At 32.4% G+C, this 25,764-nt stretch overlaps 2 protein-coding genes across 2 annotated transcripts; one reads left to right on the top strand and one right to left on the bottom strand.

Moving 5' to 3' along the window:
* Nucleotides 1-689: 689 nt before the first annotated feature.
* LOC147070083 (uncharacterized) lies at nucleotides 690-9,426 on the bottom strand. Its single transcript, XM_085949488.1, has 4 exons — nucleotides 9,242-9,426; nucleotides 8,528-8,773; nucleotides 2,411-2,583; nucleotides 690-886 (listed from the first exon to the last, which is right to left on the bottom strand). Exons 1-4 carry the CDS (start codon nucleotides 9,341-9,343, stop codon nucleotides 739-741), a joined length of 669 nt encoding a protein of 222 aa, XP_085805614.1. The 5' UTR covers nucleotides 9,344-9,426; the 3' UTR covers nucleotides 690-738.
* A 300-nt stretch (nucleotides 9,427-9,726) lies between these two features.
* On the top strand, nucleotides 9,727-13,613 carry LOC147070082 (uncharacterized). Its single transcript, XM_085949480.1, has 3 exons — nucleotides 9,727-10,181; nucleotides 12,115-12,333; nucleotides 13,164-13,613. Exons 1-3 carry the CDS (start codon nucleotides 9,815-9,817, stop codon nucleotides 13,301-13,303), a joined length of 726 nt encoding a protein of 241 aa, XP_085805606.1. The 5' UTR covers nucleotides 9,727-9,814; the 3' UTR covers nucleotides 13,304-13,613.
* Nucleotides 13,614-25,764: the final 12,151 nt, after the last annotated feature.

Below are 25,764 nucleotides of genomic sequence, written 5' to 3'. Positions count from 1 at the left end.
CAGGGCTTTTAGCCTGGCTCGTTCACCAATTTCAACCCATGTTTCGTGAGACATCCACTTTGGCTGCTCACTCCTTCTGGTACCAAGGACGTTACGAGCCGACGACACAATCGCACTCTTTATGAGGCTCCAGTCTGCCTCAATGAGGTCGGTTTCAGATTTGTGCCACTCGTAGATACGATCTACACTATCTCGTACAGCAGTTTTGAAGTCGATAATAACTTCAATTAAGTATATAAATAACACATAGTAAAGTGCTCAACATCATCTAGTGTTTGTAACTCCATCAGTTTTAACGATTACGATGAAAATTGAAGGCATTATGGTCTTGTTAAAATTAGATGTCAGTAATTTATTTTATTTTAATTTTAGTGGTACCTATATATAACATTGAAGGTTTTACTCAAATGTGGTGTAAAATTTAACAGTAAATATATACAAACCGTTGTGCCAAAATTGTCACATCCGAGGTTTTGGTAGGTCAACAATAATATGCGACGCTGAGTTGCAGCAGCATAGTAGAACTTCAAGTAGCAAAGTTTATGCATTATTCATTTGACTACAAGTGCTGCCTTATATGATATGATGACTATCATTGACCTGACGCTCTTTTTAAGTGTAATAGAAATGTGGATCTGAGGAACATAACAGAAACCTATACTCTGAATGTAAAAATAAATCATTTGGATCAATAAAACAACTATTTTTTTTCTATTTTAATATATAAAATCAGTACAATTATTTCAAGTCATTGAGAATTTTGGCCATTCGAAACGGACACAGTTCCAAGGCGGCTTTCTTTTCCTTATTTTCTAACCTAATATCTGCACCAGCTTTCACCAGAGCTGCTGCCACTTCCTCTCTTTCCTCCTCGCATGCAAAATGTCTGAAACAAATTTTAAAAAAAAACTCCATAAAATACACCACTAACTTTCTGGCAGTACCAGTGATATAAAATTATATATACATACTTTCACTTTAATATAGGTTTGTTCATGCAAGCATTATAGATAGTGCTTTACATTGGACACATTCGCATTTCAGGGTTAAATTATGTTTACGCAAGTCAAATGCAAACCAAACCAGACCAAAATGACAGATAATGGTGAAATATGACATCAAATCAACAGTAAAATAAGTTAGTATTTTCCAAAAAATGCCAAAACGATTTGAACCAGTTTTATATTTACACGCAACATAACAAACCTTATTTTTACATTTTTTTATTACAACGTTTTTCTTAGCTCGTATTCTTATTTATCCGGACAAACAACAACCGGGTCTGTCCGGTACAAATCTTGCAATCGATTTTTAACTAACTTCCCGACTAGCTAGACATTTGAAACTTTTAGAATATATAAGAACACGATGCCAATGCATTTTTTTAATACTTTTAGCCATCTTTAAGTAGAATTGATTTCATTTTCAGTTAATTCTGTTTTGTATGAAAAGTTATTTCGAAAGAAATCCGTAAAAAGTAAAACTATTATTGGTTGCTAAGAAGTGGGTCCTAGCAACTAAAATATTAATATTAATATATATGCGCGTTACTATGGAAATCAATATGACATTTCAGTATTATTTCTATCAAGTACAAATTTTTTTGATCGTCAAGTCAAGTTTATATTATGATTCAACAGAAAATTTAAAAATGTTGTATATAAAAAGTTCTTTTTATCTTGTAATTATTTGTTTTATTGTCATATTATTATCAGTGACATGAAAGTGTCAAAAATTGACAGGTATATAGTAGTTTGGTCATTATTATTAAAGATATGAGGATGTTCGGATAAAGCGAATATGCTTAGGAAAGATGATAAAAAATAGATAATACATATATTTTATTTTCAAACTAAAATAATTTACATATTTCTATTAGCTAATTAATTCCTTTTTACAATAAATCCATGAATAATAGAATAGGATAAGTTTCTGTAAATCATTAGATTTTTCAACACAATCTAGAAGTTAGTGCTTGGCCACAGTGAAGGCATCTTTACACGATTTAAGAATTAATTCATCCGACGCCATCACAAAACAAATTGACGTGCTCAGAGTACACGTAGCATAGAGGTAAATGCGGCGGCGGACGGGGCGTAAACCCAGGAGATGCGGGGTTCGATTCCCTGCCGGGGGTGGCTTACTTTTTTCAAAAAGATTTTTTCTATTGGTTATAATATATTTTCGTGTATTTTCAGTGTTTTTCAAAATTATGTAAGTTCAATAATCAGAATGGTACATTCTTAAATCTTGTGAATTATTCGTTGAATAAAAGAAATAGTTAATTATAAGATGTATACGCTTAAAATTTTCTTTTTATTTTAATTTCTTTCCATCTATATAAGCAGCAATAGTTATAAGTTTGCTCGAACTTCCTAAATTGGTTAAATATCACGATTAATTTTCTTACAATGCAGTATTTCCTGAGATATCTTGCGAATTGATTCTCAGTACACTTCCCTGGTCTAATAGAAGTTGAACGAGCGCCATCCTGCCTTGTGCAGCGGCTCTATGAAGGGGTGTGGCTCCTCGGATATCAATCACATTTATAGCAGCGCCGTGATTGATCAACTCTTGTGCAATCTAAAGAAAAAATATATTTCATTTTATAAATTGTAAGTACACTAAGACTAGTTTCATCCTAAATGGTATTTTCAATAATTGGTAACAATGTGTTATAAAATTGTTTGTTGGCAATTGAAAATGTCTGTTAGGTTAAAACCGGTGTTAGGTGTATTATAAACCAGTGGCGACTCGTGGATATTATATTTGGGGGTGCTGCGGCTGATTAAAAATAAAAATAAATGTTTATTTGTATTATATTTTACTATTAACATCAAAATTATTAAAATTTATTTCATTATAAAATTGATTCTTCTGTCTTTTTTCCTTGAAAGAAAGTCTATCACCTTTTAGTTGCTCTCGACATCTGTCAGGACTAGCGCTGCGAGTAATAGTACTGCATGAAATCACGCGATGCATCACTTTCATCGCGGTGTATGATAATTATTATTGGATATATCGGTGTAATATTGATATTTTCATATAATATAATATTACATTTTTCTCAATTTGCTTGGGGGTGCTGCAGTTCCGCAGTGCATATGGATGAGCCGCCACTGATTATAGCACTGTGGAATAAATACTAATATACAGTGAAACACTGATTTTACATTTTTGAAAGAACTGATAAAAGAAAAACAGTACTTATAAATATTTTTTTATTAAAAATCATACATATTGGTTGAAGCATAATATTATGTTGACGTGTTCTTTCACCTTTTCGAGAATGTTCCTTTCCTCTTCAACCCACAATGTTTTTCAATGTTGAGACATTATTTAACCCTTTTACTCCCAAGTGATTTAGCCTAGCATATGTGAAAACTCCCAAGCGTTTTTTGCCAAAAAATCGTTGATTTAGTTTTTTTTAAATAAATAATTCTACACATGTTTTAAAAATTTGAAACTTTTTTTGTGTGTTCTCAATGGTGTACAAAGCAATAATAAGTAATAATATTGATAGTTTACACCAATAAAATAAAAGAAAAAAATAATGTATCAATATTTATTTAGAAATGAACGGATAAAACTATGTTTGAACTACAAAGTTCAGTGTGACGACATTTTTTTATTTATAATTGATATATCAAATTGTATAGTATAATCTATTCTTATCTAGTAAGAGAAAAAAAAATAAACATATTATTATTTCTCTATGAAATAGAATTTTTATAAAGTAATCAAAAAAAAATCGTATAGTGTCAAGGTATTCAAGAATATTATTCAATTCACGAAATCGCACGAGAATTCGATACAGTATTGAGGACCAACTGATATGGGAATGAAGTAATTTCAAAAAATAAGTTTCAAAGCACTAAAACTATTATAATAATATTTATTCATGTATTTTTTCACCATTCTACCAACAGAACAGTGGGCATTCATTGTTCGTTCAGTCAGAGTTCATTAAAATTACAAAATTTATAATTATATGATAAATGAATCATAAAACAACTAAAAGAAACCTCAGAACTTAAAATGTGTCATAAAAATAATGTTTTATTATTTTTATGACCCTCTTTGGCTTCGTGTTTGACAGCTAGAGCAATTATGACTTGTGAGTTATTAGGGTATGCCACAATTATTATAATCAAGTGTGACACTAAAATAACTATTAGTCACACCTAACACATACTGAATATAGTGTTTTGTCTACATGAGAAGAAATATGAACGGAAAAAAATTGGAATAAATCGTAAATTTGGATCCAAACTTTCAGCCGATGGATCGGCCCAGATGGAGTTTTCGCATAGGTATGGTGGGCCGAAATATCGGCCGAATGGGAGTAAAAAGGTTAAACATGCGTAAACAAAAACAAAAAACAACACAAAACAACAGACGTATAGAATCATGTTGTGTAATCTTGGGGTACTGCAGTTATGAATGGTCTATAAATAGAACACACACATGTATCTAGAATTCATTTCAATGATGTCATACATTGAATTGAATGGGTTCAAATAAATAGAATTTGTAATTCTCATACATAATTTTAATTGAATTTGGAATGTTTTAAACATAAATGTGGGAACACGGCAGAAACTATACGTAAATAGCGGGGAAACGTGAATACCAGGCACGTAAAATCGGGGTTCCACTGAGGTTATTTTCATTATCTAATTCTTTCATGAGGTCAGTAATTCTTATGGTTTAAAAATGAACCTCAAGAAAACAAAACTATTACTAGTATCAAAAACAGTGACACCAGACACCAACACAATTTTTTTCATTAACAGCGAACCAATCGAACGTGTGACCCATTATAAATATTTTGGTACATGGGTCAATGAGAATTGGGACCAGTCTCAGGAAATAAAAACTAGAATTGAGATCGCAAGGAGCGCCTTTCTCAAAATGAGACGCCTCCTTAGCAATCGAGATCTTAACCTAGGTCTGAGACTGCGTATGGTACGTTGTTATGTGCTCTCAATTCTTTTCTATGGTATGGAAGTATGGACGCTAAACCAAGAGATGTCACGGAGACTTGAAACTTTCGAGATGTGGCTGTATAGACGCATCCTCAAAATTCCTTGGACTGACCGGGTGACAAATGTTGAAGTTCTCAATCGAATGGGGAAGGACCGAGAAGTTCTACGTAGTATCAGAACCAGGAAACTACAATACCTCGGCCACATTATGAGAGGACAAAAATACAGCATTCCCCAACTTGTCATTCAAGGAAAGATCAATGGGAAGCGTAGCAGAGGATGCCGCCGCATTTCGTGGCTTAAGAACCTCCGTGATTGGTACGAGTGCAGCTCCACCGAACTGTTCCGGGTAGCAGACGACAAATATAAGATCGCCTTGATGGTGGCCGACCTCCGCTAGGGGATGGCACAATAAGAAGAAGAATTCTTTCAAAGATGACCGAAAGGTTTTTTATTTATTTATAGTTAAGTATAATAATATATTTTATATTTAACTAGCTGAAGTACCTGGCTTCGCAGAGGGTCGCTCTGTGGTTATATTTATCTTAGATATTTAAAAAAATAATAAGAGGTAATTATTTTTTTAATATTAAAATATCTGTGTAATACAATATGGCAATATGAAAATAATTCTAATAGGAGTAAAGGTCAAACAAAAGACCACTAAATTAAAATCGAATCCAAAATATGCAAACGTTATTAATGTTATTAATATGTAGTAAAAAAAATCTAAATTGGATAGAACAAACAAACAACAAACTTTGTATTTTATATACTAATTTATTAATATATCATACTAATTTAGAAACCTTCGCAGGTGTGCGCACAACAACTGACAAATGTTTCATCACAATTGGATGAATGGTATAGGAACGCATACGAATAGAAGATGATTTTCTAATTCAGAAATCTTTGTGGGCATGTGCACGACAACTCACCAAAGTTTCATTGCAATCGGATGAATGGTATAGAAACGCATACGAATAGAAGAAGAAGATGGTTGTACTAATTCAGAAACCTTCACAGGCCTGCGCACAACAACTGGTCAAAATTTCATCGCAATCGGATGAATGGTATAAGAACGCATACGAATAGAAGAAGATAGACTAGAAGAAAAAGAAGAAGAAAATGGTTGTATCAATATAGAAACCTTCGCGGGTGTTGGCACAATTACTGACAAAAGTTTTATTGCAATCGGATGAATGGAATAGGAAAGCATACGAATAGAAGAAGAAGATGGTTGTATTGATTCAGAAACCTTTGTGGGTGTTACCACAACAACTGACGAAGATTTCATCGCAATCGGTTGAATGGTATAGGAACCATACGAATAAAAGAAGATAAAATGAAGAAGAAGAAGATGGTTGTACAAATTCAGAAACCTTTGCGGGTGTTACCACAACAACTGACGAAGGTTTCATCGCAATCGGATGAATGGTATAGGAACCATACGAATAAAAGAAGATATAATGAAGAAGAAGAAGAAGATGGTTTTTCTGATTTAGAAACCTTTGCGGGTGTGCGTACAATAACTGACGAAAATTTCGTCGCAATCGGATGAATGGTATAGGAACCATACTAATAATAGAAAATAGAATGAAGAAGATGATGATTTTTCTAATTCAGAAACCTGCGCGGGTGTGCATACAACCACTTACCAAAATTTCATCGTAATCGGATAAATGGTATAGGAACGCATACGGGACAGACAGAAAGACAGACAGACAGGCATACAGACATTAATTTTTATATATAAGATATAGCCTATAACTCTTCGTGCAAGTGCAATCAATAAGTTGACAAAGTTTTACCGCAATCGGATGAACGGTTTGGCAGCGCATAAAATACGAACAAACAAACAAATATTGATTTTTAAATTACAAATTTAAAAAAAAATGATTTTTCTAGAAAATGAAAATGTGTATAACTTGAAATCATTTATAACTTTCAATGTTGTAAAATAAGTTACATGTTGGCATATTAATATGCTGTTGTAAATGATGTGATAACCATTGGCGGCTTCTCTCTTAGGTCAATTGGTCAATGACCCTCCAAAAATAAATATCTTACAATCTATGTAGGTTATAATCTAAGATGTAGGTACAATGTCTTATAATTATCGGCTAACGCATCAACTCGCGACGCACGTTAACCGTGTGTATAAAATTTAAACAGAAGGAATCACGATCGGTCGCTGTATAGTCGGGCTCGGGCATTTCAGAATCTGCCGGGGTAAAATATTTATAAATATTTCTCATTCTCTCTCATTTCTCATATGTCAGACGAAGAGAAGCACAAAATCTTTTTCTTTTTCTTCATATTATTTTGTCGCCGTATTAGGCGTCATTTAGGTCATTGCCAGAAATGAAAGAGATGTAAATTTTCAATGTGTTAAAATGAAACAGGTATAAAATGGGCGAGCGTGTTTTGTTTTGGTAAACCTATTTATACTTATTTGTTATCTCTTCCTATTGTTGTCTGAAATTTTTATATGCAATTTCAATGTTTGTATGCAGTTTAGTTTAAATCCAACCTTAGCGATGGTGCCCATAGAACGCGTCGAGCGGATTACCCTTCACCTATGTAATAAGCTGCCCAAGCAGCACAAAACAATTATTTTTAAAGCGTCTCTCATAACAAAGCAATAAAAATATTATATTATTTCGGGGCTTGTAATAAATATTTACGACGACATTATTCAACCAGCGATAAAATTAAACAATGATTCTTGTTAATAATAATAAATAATTGCTTTTCGCCCGTCGATCGTACTAGGCCTCGAGCAGCGTAATTTTGGTAGCCGTGTTCAATGAATGGACTCCATTGTATTTTCTTTCATTCGTATCGCCGAGAAGCGGTGATTCGCAAAAAAACGATGATTCATGCGACGGGCGCGTATAATGCGTCGTGAAATCCAGTGGGCGCTGGCGTATTTGATTACGTTGTATTTTCGTTGATTTACGCGCCACTAGTAGAAATTTTGCGCGAGCGCCGCACTCGCTGCGTCAATGGGCTTTATGCCTTAGAGTAATACGCATCGACTGCATTCATTGTGTTAAACCATTGTATAATACAAGTTATCGATTAAAATGTCATCTGCTATATTAATCATAAAATTTACCTTCTAACAAAATCAGTGGAAATGATCCCGCCGTTCCATATCAGTACACAACACTTTTTCTGACAGTGACAGTTAAATGAAAAATGAAGCTAAAAAGCTACGGTATTTAATTAAATGTGTTTGATTGTTTGATGTGAAATGGACATTTTTTGAAGAGTAAGTAGGCACCTATATATAACAATTTCTAGCACTTCTTTTATAATGTATAAAAACCTAATTTGCAATACGTTTTTTAAGTATACAACGAAAAGCCAAGTTCAAATAATATAATTACTTATTTAAAAATGCCCCACCAAATGGTCAAACAAAGGGCCGCCAATGGTGATAAAATATTTTTTTTCAGAAAAATCTTAATAATTGAAAGTTATCTGCAGCCATTAGTAATAGCTACAATTTTTTTATATCCAATATTCCTTACATCCTTCCATCCCTTCGAACAGGCATACTGCAGTGCAGAATGTCCTTGGGCATTTTTATGATTGTAATTTGCTCCGTGTGATAGTAATTTCTTAACAACATCCAAACGCCCAGCAGAAGCAGCCAGAATTAACGGAGTAGAACCAGCATCTTCTTCAGGATCTATGGTGCTGCCGGATTCTATGAGGTACGTAACCAGGCTTTCATTTCCACCGACGGCCGCCCAATGAATCAGCAGTCTGCCGCTCTATATGTGGTGAAAATAAAGTGTATAAATTTAATCATTATTTATTTATACAATACCAGTGGCGATTTTCTATGACGCTGATGACGATCAACTCAGCTGATTTAAAAGGGGGCCTTGAAACAGTTTATGCCAGTTTAAAATATTACCTAAATCATAAAACAAATCCTGATAACATAAACTATTGCTTTATTTTTAACACTCAAAGGAGGTTTGTTGGATAGGGAAAATTTCTACTCCGTATCGTTTTTGCGATGGAGGTCTTTCGAGACCAAAAACCAACTAAGTACTTTAACACAAAAATAAGTAACCTGTGTTAGGTTTTGGGTTTTAACACCTTTTCCAAAAAATGATATGGATTACTGTATCTTCAACGAAGAAAAGTACATACAGCTGCCACTGGTGAAGAAGTAATAATTATTGTTTGGTATTCGATTTATTTTAGTAGTAATCCAATGGAATGTTACTTACATTGTCCGGTGTTTGTATTAATGCCTTGTCTTCATTTAATGACTCTTTAACCTCGTCCAAGCACCCTCGGTATGCTGAATCATAAATATTACCATCAGTCATTGCTGTTTGATGTATTTAAACTATTAATCATAAATACAAAATACCCTAATTCAAAAGCTCGATTTTTAAATGTCACTGTCACTATTTTCTGCGTCCCATAGACTTAAATACAAAATACAAATGTCACCGTAAAAATATAAGATGTTTCCTGAATGAAAAATAAAATATATTTAAAACTTTAAACCATTGTCTTTGTTTAAAAAAATGTATATATTTATCTAGTTAAATTAATTTTGTGTGTTCTTAATTAAATTTAATATCAACCTGCTAAAGTGGAGTGGAGTGTTTGAACTATATTTTACTCACCTGGTAATATTAAATATTATTGTTAGGTTGGCTGTATCGTTCGTGTCTATGGCTGGGGTTTGAAGTTTGAATTATACAAATCCGTTAAGTTTAAACTGACGTATAAGTTCAAAACATTGTTTGATTACTTCGATTTTATTATATTGTGGAACGCTAAATACAAAAATGTCGCAAACTTGCGTTAAGTTTGAAGCTGTGGCAGATCTGGATCACTTTCAGATAGCTGAAGACGCGTTTAGAAAAAAGCATCAGCCTCTCATGATGAACTTCATTAGAGAAGTCGAAAAAGTAAAGCAAGACATACGCTCCCATATTTCTTTCGTAGAGCACGCGTCTAAAAGTCGATCAGAAAATCAACGACAAGCTTTAGAGAATAACAAAAGTCTTCTACACAAATGTAAAAATGAACAAACCAAATTACAAAGTGAAATAAAGAGAGTTGCCAACGAAAATGAAAAAATAAACGAATCCATTGGCCAAACCAGAGAACGACTTCACGAAACACATTTGGAGATACATAATACAAACGAAGGTGGGTTAAATATTATACTACAACTACACGGAAGTCAGTACCTCTGAGATTATATTGTTTCTATTCCAAGCATACTGAACAATAACCCACAAACAGGACATGTCACAGGAAAAACAATTTCGGTACAAGTCGATTATGGGGAAGCCAGTGGCAAACACATTTTGAAAACAGCCGATATACTGGATTATTTGTTAGGTTAGGTTTTCATTTTGAATTCATGGATTTTGCCAAAATAGGCAGTGACAATTAGCGCGGTTCCCGCCTGGCTTCCCCATAACCGACTTGTACCACAATTTCTATAAAAAGAACGCTCGTGTGTGACATATAATAGAGGTTTTTAAAACGTGCGCCCTGGCGCCGCAGTCAATTTCCAGGGATGTCACAAGATATTTGAACATTCAATAATACAGATAATCTTAATTGACACCGTAACCATGATAGTTTCATATGCTTTAGTAGAGAATTTCTTTTAACGATAACAAAATTTCGACACAGCATACTGCTCTTTCCTTTTCATATACCTACATTATGCATGGTGTTAACATCACATTTATGACTTCACTTTCCTCCATACATTTTTGGAAACGAGTGTAGCTGTATCTGGCTTGATTTCAATATTTGAAGAACTGTGGTGAGCAGCATGTTCATTTATCCTGATAAGCTGATATTGAGCCCCCTCCAGAAAAATAGTGTCATCCTGAAATCTTTATTTTGAGATAATAGTGTTTAAATGCAACACACCAGTTCAAGAATCATGTGATACGCTGCACGTCATCATCCTAAGACTTCTAGTGCCATCTGTTGTCCAGATTAAAAAATAATAATTTTTGGGTGGTATGTAGAAACAAATGTAAAGGATTTATCGGAATCTAGCGTTTTTACATTTACTCTCTTTTTCAGAAGAAGGCCTCAATTGCTATTTTTACCTATATGAATATGAAATAGGAACAGAATGATAAATATTTGTAAAGTCAAAATGTTTCTCGAGTTTATCATGAATATTTTCACACTAAAATGATAAATATTGTTTAGAAAATATACACAAATAGTTTATTCAGAAATCATGACGTTTACTAGAACCCATGAGTTATCTAGTCCGTGGCCTGATGCCACATACATGCTTTAGCTAGTTAACTCGTCCATAGCACTGGTCAGGTTAAAATAAAATTACATCATTTTCGGATATATAATCATTTATCTAAGTACTAGGTACCTATATTAACCCAATGCTTACGGGCCGCACAAAATTGTGTTTTTGCTAATTGCTTTTCAAATGCAAATTAACACGTTATTTAAAAAATTAATTAAAAGGGCCCGTAAGCATTGGGTTAAAAGGTGCAATTTTGTTTAGGAGGTTTATACACATAAAAAAATCTGCTTACGCAATGCGATATTAGTTCGCTTATAAACAATGACATTATTAATGGACGACGCACTCAATACAGTAGCTAGCAAGTAAATTCGCATGTATAGGTAGACGTCACGCAATTTCCATTATGCGAAATCACGCATCGGGAATTTATAGCAATATGACCTTTATTGTAATGGCGTTAGAGCAGTGTTTCTAATGTCAATGTTCATTTGAGCAAACCCGTTTGAACCGAACCATTCGGCAGATCCAACAAAAAGCATCAGGAATTTATAGCAATATCACCTTTATTGTAATGGCGTTAGAACAGATTATGCCATTCGGCAGACCCGACAATAAAGTGTCATTTTCTTTTCCAGATGATTCGTCCATATTAATGTCATTGCTTATAAGCCATCAAAAAATATTTCATAAATTAAAATTATTCTTAAAATTACTTGTTTTTTTTATGAGGCCCAGAATTTGATCCGCTACTGACACAAAAGGCGCCATTAAATCAATTAGTTCAAAAACCATTGGCCTATTAAATAATTGCTGATAAAAGATTGTTGATGTCTATTTCAGATCGCGTCCTATTCGTCGAAGAGGTAAAAAACACATTCAAGTCTTTCATGTACGCAAGAGATTATTACAAAGAACATCTGAAAATGTACTACAGCATTGAAGGTTTGCCAGACTCCGAAGAGATCACCGTCTTGGTTAAGTTCTTCAGCTCGAAGAAGTCTCTCACCAACAACCATTCCATTACTGTAGCCGTTAACATGACCAGTAAATCATACAAATGTAAGCTTTTCATTTTTTATTTTTTTTTCACAATTACCTAGGCTTTGACTGCGAACTCACTGTCATATCGCCTCTTCTATGAATGGGGACAAGATTTCATTCAACTCTAAAAATATTGCATGCTTGCTTTCGTTGTAAAGATGTATGTAGAATTGACATTAGCGACAGATGGTCTTCAGAAGATTGCACCTTGAGTGTTAATTGGCTAAGCTCTGATTTGTCATTGAACTGGCCATGTCTCATGCCATCTATTTGGATGAGAGTATTTTTAATGTATAAGAGATCTTGATTGCTGTGTGGAAGATATACCCCCCTGTTAAGAACCTCCATCTTGCGGCGTATGTCATATTTGGAACACCCTTATGAATTATGTGAATACGTGTGTTAATTAAGGCTCTAAGTACCAAAAAGTAGTATGTATTGCCTGTGGTTACAAAATACTAAGTCATTACAGTAAAATTGCATGAAGCAGACCTTTTGAAAAATGTGGTTTCACAGTGTGAAGCAATCTCGGCAGCTTCCATAATTTTAGGAATTAAGAACTCATGAGTGTCAACACACCGTCGTCAGTCATTTTATATTGAATGCCGTTGATTACTGCAGTGATACTTACACCATTATAAATAAAACACGCCAACGAACTTACAATGTCGCCAGATTTAAATATTTTGCTGTAATTTTTTGACTTGCTTGAGGCACTTAGACCATAGTTGGCGTTGGTATGTAGAACATTTTTCTATAAAAGTTTTTATTTTTTTGGTACTTAGCGCTTTAATTAATACACGTATTCATATTACATAATGTTGAATGTTGTTTTTCTTTTCTTTCAGTACTTGACACTAAGCCCATGCTACCAGTATTCGATGAGCTGTCAAAACGACTTCAAGAGACGGGAGATTTACCTGGCTTGCTAAGTTGCATCCGCAGCTGTTTTTGTCATACTCGCAATATTTCTAATTCTAAAACCTAAATAATAATTATTATTATCTAATGACACTGTTTTATTAAACTAATATAAGTAAACAATGTTACTTTATTCCAGCTGCTTCACTGCGTAATTTTAACGTCACTGTTGCTAACCCAAGAAATCGATAAAGAATATTTTATAAGCTTTACCTATCGTCATTTCTTGATGAAATAGTTAAATATTTAACACAATTATTTCATTTTTATTGCAATCTTTTTCTACAATTTATTTTTAACATGTTAAACGATGCCGGTTTCGTCTGTTGATATTTTCAACTGGTCCGAACTATTAAAAGTAAATTGTGGACAACTACAATAAAAATACAATATAAACATAAAAAAAATTACTATTCATTTGAGATCTCAATTTTCAAAAACTGATAAGACCTACAGTCAAAAAATTGTATATTATCTAATTTCACACATTATAATAATGAACCTTAATGTGCTTCTGTGCCAAAAAAACTGTTCAGCGTGCCAACTCTAGGGGCGGCAGGTTATATGAAAGTATGGTGAAAAAGTACCTATGGTGTGGGAGGCTGGTAATCAATTTGCGGCAAAATTTACACATTAACATTATATTATATGGGTACGTTATAATGACCAAAGTAAATCCTCCGTGTTGCCCTGCATTTTTTTTATCGCGTCGTTTTATTTCTCGTTAGTTGTCGGCTATTGTTGGCCTGCTTCATTCAGTTGTATGAGAAAGCCGATTCCTTGCCCCTCTTTTTATTTAATACCTCTATGGTGCCAACAGTTAGTATTGGAGTTAAGTAGCATATTAATAGAGTTACTAATCTTAAACTAATAGCGCCTGTACACGTGCATGGATTTACTTGCACCAATAGTGTGCATTTTCAACTATCGCGATAATAACTGTTTACACGTAAAAATGCTAACTGTCTCTCCAATCTCATTCTTCAACTGTAAGTGAGACGCGATGTTATCATTGTATGGTGTTATTTTGACAGATTCAGACAAGTTTGGACAGGTTCGTAGATAATCGGTAAACGCCAAAATATTCTGTGCAGTGTAGTTCATATTTCTTCCAGCAGGTTTCGCCACTATTGTTATACTGCGCATGCGCACCCACCATGCAAGTACCAATTATTGCGTGAAAATTCAGAAGTTTCTGAACTTTTCTGATCCATGTTTACATATGCATTTTCTTGTTATGGCTGCGATAATACTTACTGTCAGCAGTGAATCTGTGCACGGATAAACGGTATAATACTATATATTTTTTTAAATATGATTCTTCTTTTATGCGAACACAATGTATCACAAATTCACATAAAATGTCGCAAGCTGCTGAAAACCTAATTAAATGCGATCTTTGTTCATATACAAACAGAAGATTTTATAATTTAAATACACATATGGCCTAATTACACCTGCAAATTCGCTGACACAACCAGGTCCAACGATCCACGCCGACCATCATGGGCAATCGTCAACTTTAAATAGTAATCATGGTATAAACGCTTGATTTGATTGGTTCATAACATACGCTCAGATGCTAGTGTTAACACAATATTATTTATTATAAATATTTATTGGTCAGCTTGGTGGCGCATAATAAGCTGTTACTTTAAATGCCAATGGAAACTGTGACACTGAATATTTGATTTCGAATTAGCAAAAATCACTGTAAATCGAATTTTCTCAAAAAAAAATATTTCGTCAATTTGTATAGGAATGATGAAGTATTGAAAAATAGTGTTACATGGTATTTACTACTGACAAAAGTAATTTAATGGTAAACTAATGAAAAATTCGAAATACGGCAAAATTTGATTTGACGAGTTTCAAATTATCGGGGTTTAAATAATGAATAAAGTCGAGCAACATTTATTATGTAAACATGAAATTTGCGTTTATTATTTCAAAACATGTTGTCACAAATGTTGAAACAGAAAAATGTCATTCACCTTAAATATTAAATTGTAGACTTATTTTTTATATTGTGTTATTTATTTAACTTTGAAGAATAATAAACCAGTGAAGAGAAGAAAACTATATTTCAAATTGTTTTATTTAAAACGATGAAATATTCTTTTTTTGTTATAATATAGTTAAGTATATTTATATATGAGTCAATACATATCAGTGGGGAGGTAGGCTGTTAAGATTGCACATAAATAGTGCACACTAAACTTTGTCAGTCATACTTATTTATTTTCATTGAACTGAATACAATTTGCAGATGGTGCTGGTTAATTTTTAAAATTCAATCAAACCATGCCTAAACCAAACCATAATAGTTTAGCTATGCTATGGGCGATACGAACAAAAATAGTGCTCGCTTTTTCAGTCATACTTATTTGTTTTCGCTAAATTAAGAATACATAATACAGATGGTGTTGGTTAGTTTTTCAAAAATCATTAAGCCTTGCTTAAACCAAACCATAATCGATAAAAAATATTTTATCTATAAAATATCTAAAACTATGTATGGTTTAAGGCATAATTTTATAGATAAACGAATATTTTTTTGTCTATTATCTACTATGGCTTAGCTATGGCTATACGTACTAAACATTGTCTACATACAGATTGTAGTTTATTACATAACACAACATATTATTGTAGCTCAATGAAAACAAATAAGTATGACTGACAAAGTTTAGTGTGCACTATTTATGCCTGATCTAACAGCCCACCTCCACCCTTCGCCACTGATCATAATAGGTATAATGAATATGCTTTAATCTAATATTGTTTAAGTATGTATATTATAGGTAGTCATTATTTGAAGCCAAACTTGTCTGCATTAATACAAACACCTCATTGTGAAAATTTATGACGTATTTCTAACAAATATTGTGCGATATCGCTGAAGCTCAGTGTAATATTAGAATGTTAAAGCACACAATTATTATAACATAGATGAATTTCTTCATGCATTTCATTCAAATGTGCAGTGCTAAATTATCCTTGATCAAACCCCCCCACCCACGAAACGTAACTGACGAAAGGCCATTATAGTATTATACAAATTAAAATATCGGCGTTGATCTAACACTAATTCAATGATATGCCGAAAGATCTTAAAGAAAATCTTCTGTGGTTTCCCTATCAAAACCGCTGTAGCAGGTTTCAGTTTGTAGTAAGTATCAATTTTTATGTAACAGACAATGAGTAAGCGCACCACTCTTCACATTTTGTACAAAAATTAGTTAACAGGGCTATATACATATGCAGACATATCAGTGATAGATATGCTGTAATGTATTCCGACAGTTAATATTTATCACGGGATGTGAACCGTTAGGCGTGATGTTTTTTTAACACGGCTGCTGATGACCGCGTTAACTGCTTTAGAGAGAGATAGGGTATGATAATTACATATTGCGATCCGGCGATTTTGTAGATTGCACCCATATGCATGCACAAAGCTCGTACGAGTCCACAACAAGTTGGCCGAGCTCCGCAAAAATATTGATGCGATTCACACGACATGCGTACCAACTTAAATATTCGCTTATCACTATGTTATCAATTATTGTAGATCCTGGCGCTTTGTATTTCGGATCTAGAAAAATAATGGAAACGTGTCAACTACTTAGAATAGCAGGTGACCTGAGGTTTTTTTACTTCACTTTCATATTATGCATATCATGTTAAGGCGCCATCTCTATAAAAGAAGATTTTCTTCATTATCTTTGGATGCCTCAACAAAACCAGTCCTCTGGTAATCTTTATAAACTAGATTTAGTTGTTGAATTGAAAAAATTTTATGTTTTTTATAAAGTCTTATGTACTGCATGTTTTATTCTATAATACGAGATTTGCATTGTAAATATTCCAGTAAATCTCTCTTATATCTCTATCTCTCTTAGAATTCTGTGGCCTTCGATACATTTATGACGAGTGTAAAATTTATATTTTTCATTAGACTTATTAGAACATCATTTTCTTTCACTGTAAACGGAGATAATCAACTGCAATAGTAAATTATAAAAAATTAACTAACTTTGCACTTTGACCAAAGACCACAGAATTGTTTTAATTAGTTATTACACAATAAAACCACTTGTAACATCTTAAAGTCAATGCTATGTATAAATAAAGGGGAAAAAAACACTAATAATCATAATTGTATAACAATTGGCTATGTCAATTGAATAGGTGTATTAATTAAAGCGCTAAGTACCAAAAAAATAAAAACTGACATTTTTATAGAAAAATGTTCTACATACCAACGCCAATAATGTCAACTATGGTCTAAGTGCCTCAAGCAAGTCAAAAAAATACAGCAAAATATTTAAATCTGGCGACGTCGTAAGTCCGTTGGCGTGTTTTATTTTTAATGATGTAAGTATCACTGCAATGGTCAACGGCATTCAATATAAAATGACTGACGACGGTGTGTTAACGCTCGTGTGTTCTTAATTCCTAAAATTATGGAAGCTGCCGAGATTGCTTCACACTGTGAAACCACATTTTTCAAAAGGTCTGCTTCATGCAATTTTACTGCAACGACTTAGTATTTTGTAACCACAGGCAATACTACTTTTTGGTACTTAGAGCCTTAATTAATACACGTATTCAATTTATGTACATCCAATTGACGACTATACAGTAGAACCTTGATTAGCTGGACTAGTTGAGGATGAAGATATTCAAAAAAATAATAAATCATTTATTTTACTTCCAGAAAAAGCTTTATAATTGCAATTTTTGGCAAAATTAATCCTAATCAAATATTTTAAATCGTAAGTACCCTTTTTCTTATAATTATATAAAACTGATAATCGAAAATAAATCCAGATAACCAAGGTTCTACTGCAGCTCAAAATTTTGAATGATGTTTGATAATTTATCCAGCTATAGTATAATGCTAATGTAATGTTTTTGTTGTCTATGATTGCTATCGACGATACCATATCACCCTTGTCGTATCGTCTCGTCTCACTCGGCGCCCTTCCCACTGTTTCTTGGTTAGTATACATTTTTAGTAAAACACTGTGTGCCCAGTGGTTTACTAAAATTGAGTCAATACCTGCCGTTCCCGTCATCGTGGTGTGATATGGTAGCCAATCGTCAAAAGCCAACAGATGGTTGATCATACTTAAAATGTGAATTCACAATACAATAATATTATATTTTCCATTTATTTCACAGATGCCAGACATTTTAGAAATTTGTTTTATTTACATAATGTTCACTCGGGGTACATGTAAATTGTACGTATTACATTTCGCCGTAGCACAATTCAACGTGAACTGTCTTACAGGAAAGAGATGGCCGTATAGCATTGAGATCAAAAACGTATATTACGTGTTCAGTGACGTCCCTAGATAAAATGCCGCCCCTAAGCAGCGCCGAAATGCCGCCTCATTTTTTTTACATTATTTTTATCATCCTTCCATCCATCAAATATCTAAGAAATGTGTTGTATGGATACATTACTAATAAAATACTGGACTAATAAGGACATCGAAGGGCAACGGATGTAAACTAGATATCGCAAACTCGACAAAACCAATGAGCTGATTTTTTTAATGGAAAGATATTTTCGTTATTACCAAGTTTAGGTAGCTATTTGTATATTTTCCAAATGATTTTCCTCAATTTGCCGCCCTTCAAGTAACTGCCACCCCCAAGCGACGCTCAATCTGCCTACCCCCACGGGACGTCACTGTACGTGTTGTTTGTGGTGTAGATAGATAGTAATGCTTCAATTTTATGAAATTCAATATGAACGTTAATTTGATATTGATTGGTATATTATAATAACGATGTCATTATTATCAGATATTTGATAGGTATGACTTGATACTTACGAGCACTCACCAGAATTTTATATAAATGCATGATATAGCATTTTTTAAATTTACTTATCTACCTTTTATAACATATTTTCAAGTGTTTTATTTAGACATGAATTTGATCTCAATACTACACAGTCATCCATTTCCAATACATTCACGGTGAACTGCAATACTGCACATCACGGGTTACACCAAAAGTTGGTAAGCCTCGAAATCATGTTATGGAGTAATTGCAATTTGATGTTTAACGCCCTCTAAAATCAGGCAAAGTGCTCATTTCTTTGTGCTTTATGTACATTACTCCTTCCATGTGTTTTGAAGTCTTTGATGGTTTTCGTCTTATTACCCATATTACAGTAATAACTGTTTGGTAGATTAGTGGGAATTAGATGCTTAAAATTTGATTGAAATAATATATGGGAATGTCCATTTCACCTTTCATTTTTAACCGATTCGAACTTTCCAAATTATTTATTCTCTTAACCAGTTCTATGCCCTCAGCGAGTTATCTCGCTCTATGAGGCCGTGATCGACAGGTCGCACATACAAATTTCATGAGTTACCTCATCTGACTTTAAACTCAAATTATTAGCCACTGTCGATTGATTTGCATAATCTCAAAAATTAAACACAGTGACATCTGTTTGAATGATTATGAAATATTAAACCAAAAATAGTTAGAGCTTTCGCTCCAAATTCAACGAGTGTCATTAAAAATCTGCGGCCTATCAGATACTGCCATAGTAATATTGTGTGGCATAGAAAAGGTCAACATGCAAAACTGGACATACAACATCTATCTACTAATCCATCAATATACTGTGACGCTCATCGAGCAAAATACAAGTTGAACATTGCACTTAATGAGTCTGAAATGAGAAATCTTAATGTGTGGATAGAATGTTTTTTGTAGATGTTTGACTTTAAGCTGTACAGTAAAACCTCGTTAGTAAGAACACTGATAATTTGAAATTCGCCGTAATTCGAAATTTTCGCGAAAAAAAAGGCCCTTGAATATTATTTTCATATAAAACCATACCTTTAATTCCAGAGTCCTGACATGTAAAAATATTCAATAAATCGAAATAAAGTACACTATTTCATGAGCCAGTCATTGAAAATTTTGACAGACTTTTCGTAAAACATCATAAATTACTTATTTAAAGAAGGTAATAAAAATAATCCTGACATTTTATGACCCATTAATACACATGGAACCGGAAATTTGGTAGGCACATCTATAATCGTAAACGATATTGATGAAAATCAAAAAAAAAAAAAAAATTTTTAATTTTAATATTTCCCCCCCATATATTTCGTAATTCGAATTTTACGATTTTCAGTCCCATGAAATTCATATTAACGAGGTTTTACTGTATATGTTTTGATATTTGGGTTACGTGAATAAAATGCAAAATTGTTACAAAATATTTGTGCTTTATTGTACAAACATTTTTCAATTATTACAATAAATCTTTACATTCATTATGGTGTCTATTAATTCTCTTCAACACATGTGGTCAACGTTAATATATAAATGCCTCCCTAAAATTCGATGATAATAAACAAATGTTACAAAAAAACACACACTCTCGTTACTCTCTCTTGGAAGATTTTTTAGGCTTTCCCCACAGATAAAACTGATTTCGTATTTAAAAAATGGTAATCTTAAATGATAAATAATCACAAGCGATAACATGTTTCTGTTTCAAAAATTATTTAAAAAGCATTTGTCTTTTTCCAAATACTATTGTCCATATCTCAATATTGGTGGTAAACAACATTTTTGTGTGCTTAAATGATTAATTTTAAGGTTAGATTATTTTTTCTATATATATATTTATGTGAATTTTACAGGTTTTGCGATCATAAAACATTCATATTGTGAGAAATCGTATGTACATATTTTTAAATAAATTTTGACTGATTTTGACTTTGAAATGTGGACTTATCGGTTTTTGGAAATAGACACTTCAAATGCATAATTATTCTAATTTGTATAGCGATATTAGATTATTAAAAACATATTTTGAATTACTATGTAAAACATACATAATTTTGAAAACACTTCTGAGAAAATATAATATTATAACCAATAGAAAAAAGTAAGACACCCCGCAAGAATCAAACCTGCATCTCTCGAGTATCACGCCGACGCGCATAGACTACTATGCTAAAGGAGCTATACTTAATTGTGACAAATTTTAACCAATGGCTTCTGAATGGCTTTCCAAATTGACTTACTATAAGTAATATGTAAAAACAGAATTGCTGAAATGAATTATCAATCAGACTAAGAAAATTTATTCTGTACAACTGACAGTAAAAAAAAAAAATGAAATGCCCATCATTCAGGACTTGGACCAGTGATTCCCAATCTTATTTTGGTGGAACCTTGGATACAGTTTGTATGAAAATATCAGGGAAGCCCTATCCGACTGCATGTATTTGTTTCAAAGGCGTTGCAAATCTCACGGAACCTGGTTGGGAATCACAGGATTAAACAATACAACATCAGAGCACCATAGTATGATCAACATCTAACTAAGTGATCACTGTAAATAATATATTTTCACCTACCTATATTTTCATTAATTGTTAAGTATAACTTTTATTAGACCTGTTTTCTGCGTAATATCAGTATTGACGCAAATACAATGTCCGTTGGTAGATGCATACATAGAAAACAATTGAACAGTCTAAAATTCAATCAATCAAGGGTTAAAGGATCAAACAATGTTTGTGCCGAATATGATGAGTTTTAAAATGCATAACTTGGAAAAAGCCTTAGAAGCATACCTATTGGAAAAATGCAACTATAGAGTTCTTACAAGTAAACTACAGAACCAAGTATTAAACCATGCAGATATTATTATCTAATAACTACTTTATCTGTTTCAAGTTCTGTCAAGCAACCATCTTTGTAATTTAAATCAAGGTAATATTACTAACTTGATTTATAGATGCCGTCAAGATCACTCCAAATTTAGTGTTGCCTCGTATTTGTTAATAACTCTCAAAGTAACATCAAGCAGTATTTTATCTGCACAGAAGGTTTTAATAGCAAATGGCATGTAATATAAAATATTATCGTTGAGCTAATGTTAATAAAATGGGAGATTTTACAGGAGAAAAAAAATGCTTCATAAGCACAAAAATGAAGATAGAATGTATTTTTTTATATGACTGAATGGTTTGGCTTAGACAAGGTTTAATTTAATTTTAAAAACTAACCAACACCATCTGCAATTTGTATTAATTCAATGAAAACAAATAAATATGACATAGTTTTAGTGTATACTATTTATGTCAGATCTCCACAGCCTACGTCCACTCGTCGCCACAGACTTACATCGGAGGCTTCTATAATTAATAACAATAAAAAATTGAAATGTAATTGCCATATTCGATCCAAAGCCAATGCATAATGGGCCCCCACATGATAGAGGAGGTTGTTGGAACAGATTTTTTTCTTTTACGTGAAACGAATGTTAGCCACTTGCTCAGCCTATTAGGTCCATAGTCTAGAGTCCAAACATACGTTGAAAAAAACAACATTTTAATTTTCCAGACCCGGGATTCAAACCTGATACTTACGACTTTATAAGCCGACATGTTTGGCCACCGCAGTATTTAATTTAATAATAGTGGTGTGGTATATAAAATAATGAAATATTACTTAAATATTCTTTTTTTTTTAAATTACCAAATTGTCACATCCAAGGTTTGAACAGCTCAACGACAATACATATATATATACCTATATATAAAATTGTCACTTGATTTATTATTGCGTTATGCATGTTAGCAGTTTAGGTTAAATAATGCCCTTTAGTACATCAAAAGAAATGGGCGGTGATTTTTCATTTATAATTTGAAATAAAATAAACGACACAGGACTATTATAAAAGTAAAAAACCAATTATGTAGTATCAAATTTGTATTTGCGCTTTAATAGTAAAACTAAAATAAGGTATTATAAATGGAAGACGCAAAAAGTGTATAAACAACCATAAGAAATAAGCTGACAATATGTTTCTCAATAATAATATCAACCGATAACCAGTAAACAAAATTATTATCAAATTCAAGTCAGGATAGATTATCTTCTCACAAATACATATTATTAAAAAAATTGTATTATATAAATTTTGCAACACACGATCATTCGCTGGCGATTTTTATCAACAACAAATAATATATTGATTAATTTGTACATTTTTTTTCTCAGCTTTCCGCTAAGCATAAATTAATTATTTGTGAGAATTTTAGTTTCGATTAAACATTCACAGAAAGCAGAAGACACAGTGGAAATATTAACTTACGCTACACAATATAATAAGGTAATAAATCTGTCATAAATACCAACAAAACAATCATATTTTTCATCTCAGCTATAGTCAAATATTTTATTTTGTAATGTATGTAACAATATTTAAATTACTGTGAATATCACTGACAGTTTGCTGCTCCAATATTATAAGGTTGTATGTATCTAACAATTTTAGATTAGTAGTGTTAATATCGTTACTTATATTCTTTATGGTTTGGCTCGAAGGCTGCTGCATTGGAATCAGTCTCTCAGGTTCTTCATCCAGGAAGTCTTTGTACAAGTACAATACCACATAATGGTATATTTTGCGTCTCCTCATAATGTGAATATGAAAAGATGACACCCATTTTCTCAAATGACTGTTTTAATATTACAAGGTGGTTTTTCCCCATTTAAATTGTACTATGATCGTGTCAGAAGTAAAAAAAACTCGTTAAGTGCAATAATAAACTAATTAGCACTTAATATGTTTTACCTTTTATACAACACTTTATTGTAAGCTAAAGGATAATACCACGTTTAGATATGCATGGATTTACTGCTGACAGTAGATATTATCGCGGCCATAACAAAAAAATGCACTTGTAAACACATTATCGTGCAAGTTGCAAGATTGCATGCATGGATCTAAAATGTTCAGAAGCTTTTGAATTTTCACGCAATAATTGGTATTTGCATGGCGGGGAGCGCATGCGCAGTAGAACGATAGTGGCGAATCTGCCAGAAGAAATACAAACTACACTGCACAGAATATTTTGGCGTTTACAATTATCTACGAACCTGTCTGAATCTATGAAATAGCACCATACATAGACAACATTGCGTCTAAATAAATAAAATAGCTTATTATATTGGAGCAGCGAAATTAATACCTTAGAATTTCACATAAACTAATAAAAAATATTATGATCATCTTTATAATTATTTTGTGTTACATATTATTATAATTATTTAAACAAACATTAATTATATAAAACAGTAAGACTAATACCTAGTTATTATATAAAATATATTTTTTTTGTAATTATTGTGAGTAGTAATTATTATAAATTAGTTTACGATAGTTGTAACAAAACATTATGAATTAATACACGTATTACTCAAGTTTGAGGCTAAAATAAATCAAAAACCTGCAATATATAACTTTTTTTACAATGTTGCAAAATAAGAATTGCTCATTAGCAATCAACCAATGGCACCACCGCACGGTGGCCATACGCTTCAACTTCAAATATACAGTATTACCGTATAGGGCAAAAGAAGGCGGAACATGTTACACAAAATGACAAATAACTTGCACAATCCAATTAATTAATCAGCAAGTTTTTCTAATTTACAGATACAATTTTTGAAGACAGCAAAATAAATTGTTCGCTATTTTGAAGCGTTAATAAATCTACAAGCCTCACAAACACAATTAATCCTTTCTCTTTCAAGGAATTCGAAATAGCAACACGTTAATAAATGCAAATGATGGAAATGGAATAATCCATAAGCCAGATTAGTGGTCATATTATTACGTACATAATATATATAACTTTTTCAATGATATACATACATTAGTATCTTTTTATTACAATGTTTGTTCACTACAATTAAAAACATCAGTCTTCTTGGGTATATTAACACAAATATTCTATGATTTTACAATGCATATACTCGGAATTGTTTTTTTTTTTAATGTAACCAACCCAACGTCAAAGAATAAAACTTGTCGAAATATAACTAAACAATCGTATAACATTTATATAAAGATTTTATTTATATTTCAAATAAAATGATACACTTACACCTCACTGTACGACCGCTCGTTATATGGCTTTTCACTAGAATGTCCTTTTTTTATTATGGTGTTTTTTCGATAACGCTCCAAATACTATTATATTTTCAGTATAAAGATGTACACAACACCTAGGTAAAAAAAATTGGGCCAATTAATATTTGAACCGGGTGCAGAACAATAATAATGGAATGAAAATTAATGCCATGAAAAAATGCATTTACTTCAGTAATAGAAAATGTGATTTTGAAAAAATTAAATGCCATTTACAAATGAAAGAATTTTTAAATAAATAAATGCTTCATTATACAACATTTAATTTTACGGCCTACTTTCAAGGAACGCATCTTGGTCGTAAAGCGAGATATTACTGTATTCAAAAATACAAACAAGTAATAATAACTAACTTAATACTTGTGCTGGAAATATTTGGGGAAAGGAAAGGAATATAAATTTAATATAATAATATGCATTGACACGCTCATTCATTCGGGCATTTGATATGTTTTATTAGCATGTCGCCATCAATGAAATATTATGCCATAAGGAGAATTTTTGGTCAGGAGATACACACT

Source organism: Rhyacophila brunnea, unplaced genomic scaffold, assembly GCF_057557595.1.
Source record: "Rhyacophila brunnea isolate RB1 unplaced genomic scaffold, BYU_Rbru_1.0 scaffold_22, whole genome shotgun sequence".
Taxonomy (NCBI): Eukaryota; Metazoa; Arthropoda; class Insecta; order Trichoptera; family Rhyacophilidae; genus Rhyacophila; species Rhyacophila brunnea.
This window is presented reverse-complemented; position numbering and strand designations above follow the sequence as displayed.

Bases quoted from the DNA above. Each gene is read 5' to 3' on its own strand.
- LOC147070083 (XM_085949488.1), bottom strand. From the start codon at position 9,343: ATGACTGATGGTAATATTTATGATTCAGCATACCGAGGGTGCTTGGAC. The intron at 2,584-8,527 runs GTAAGGAATATT...TTTTTTCTTTAG, and splicing joins GTTCGAAGGGATGGAAGGAT to ATTGCACAAGAGTTGATCAA. The intron at 887-2,410 runs GTAAGAAAATTA...AATTTGTTTCAG, and splicing joins ATCTCAGGAAATACTGCATT to ACATTTTGCATGCGAGGAGG.
- LOC147070082 (XM_085949480.1), top strand. From the start codon at position 9,815: ATGTCGCAAACTTGCGTTAAGTTTGAAGCTGTGGCAGATCTGGATCAC. The intron at 10,182-12,114 runs GTGGGTTAAATA...TGTCTATTTCAG, and splicing joins GATACATAATACAAACGAAG to ATCGCGTCCTATTCGTCGAA. The intron at 12,334-13,163 runs GTAAGCTTTTCA...CTTTTCTTTCAG, and splicing joins GACCAGTAAATCATACAAAT to TACTTGACACTAAGCCCATG.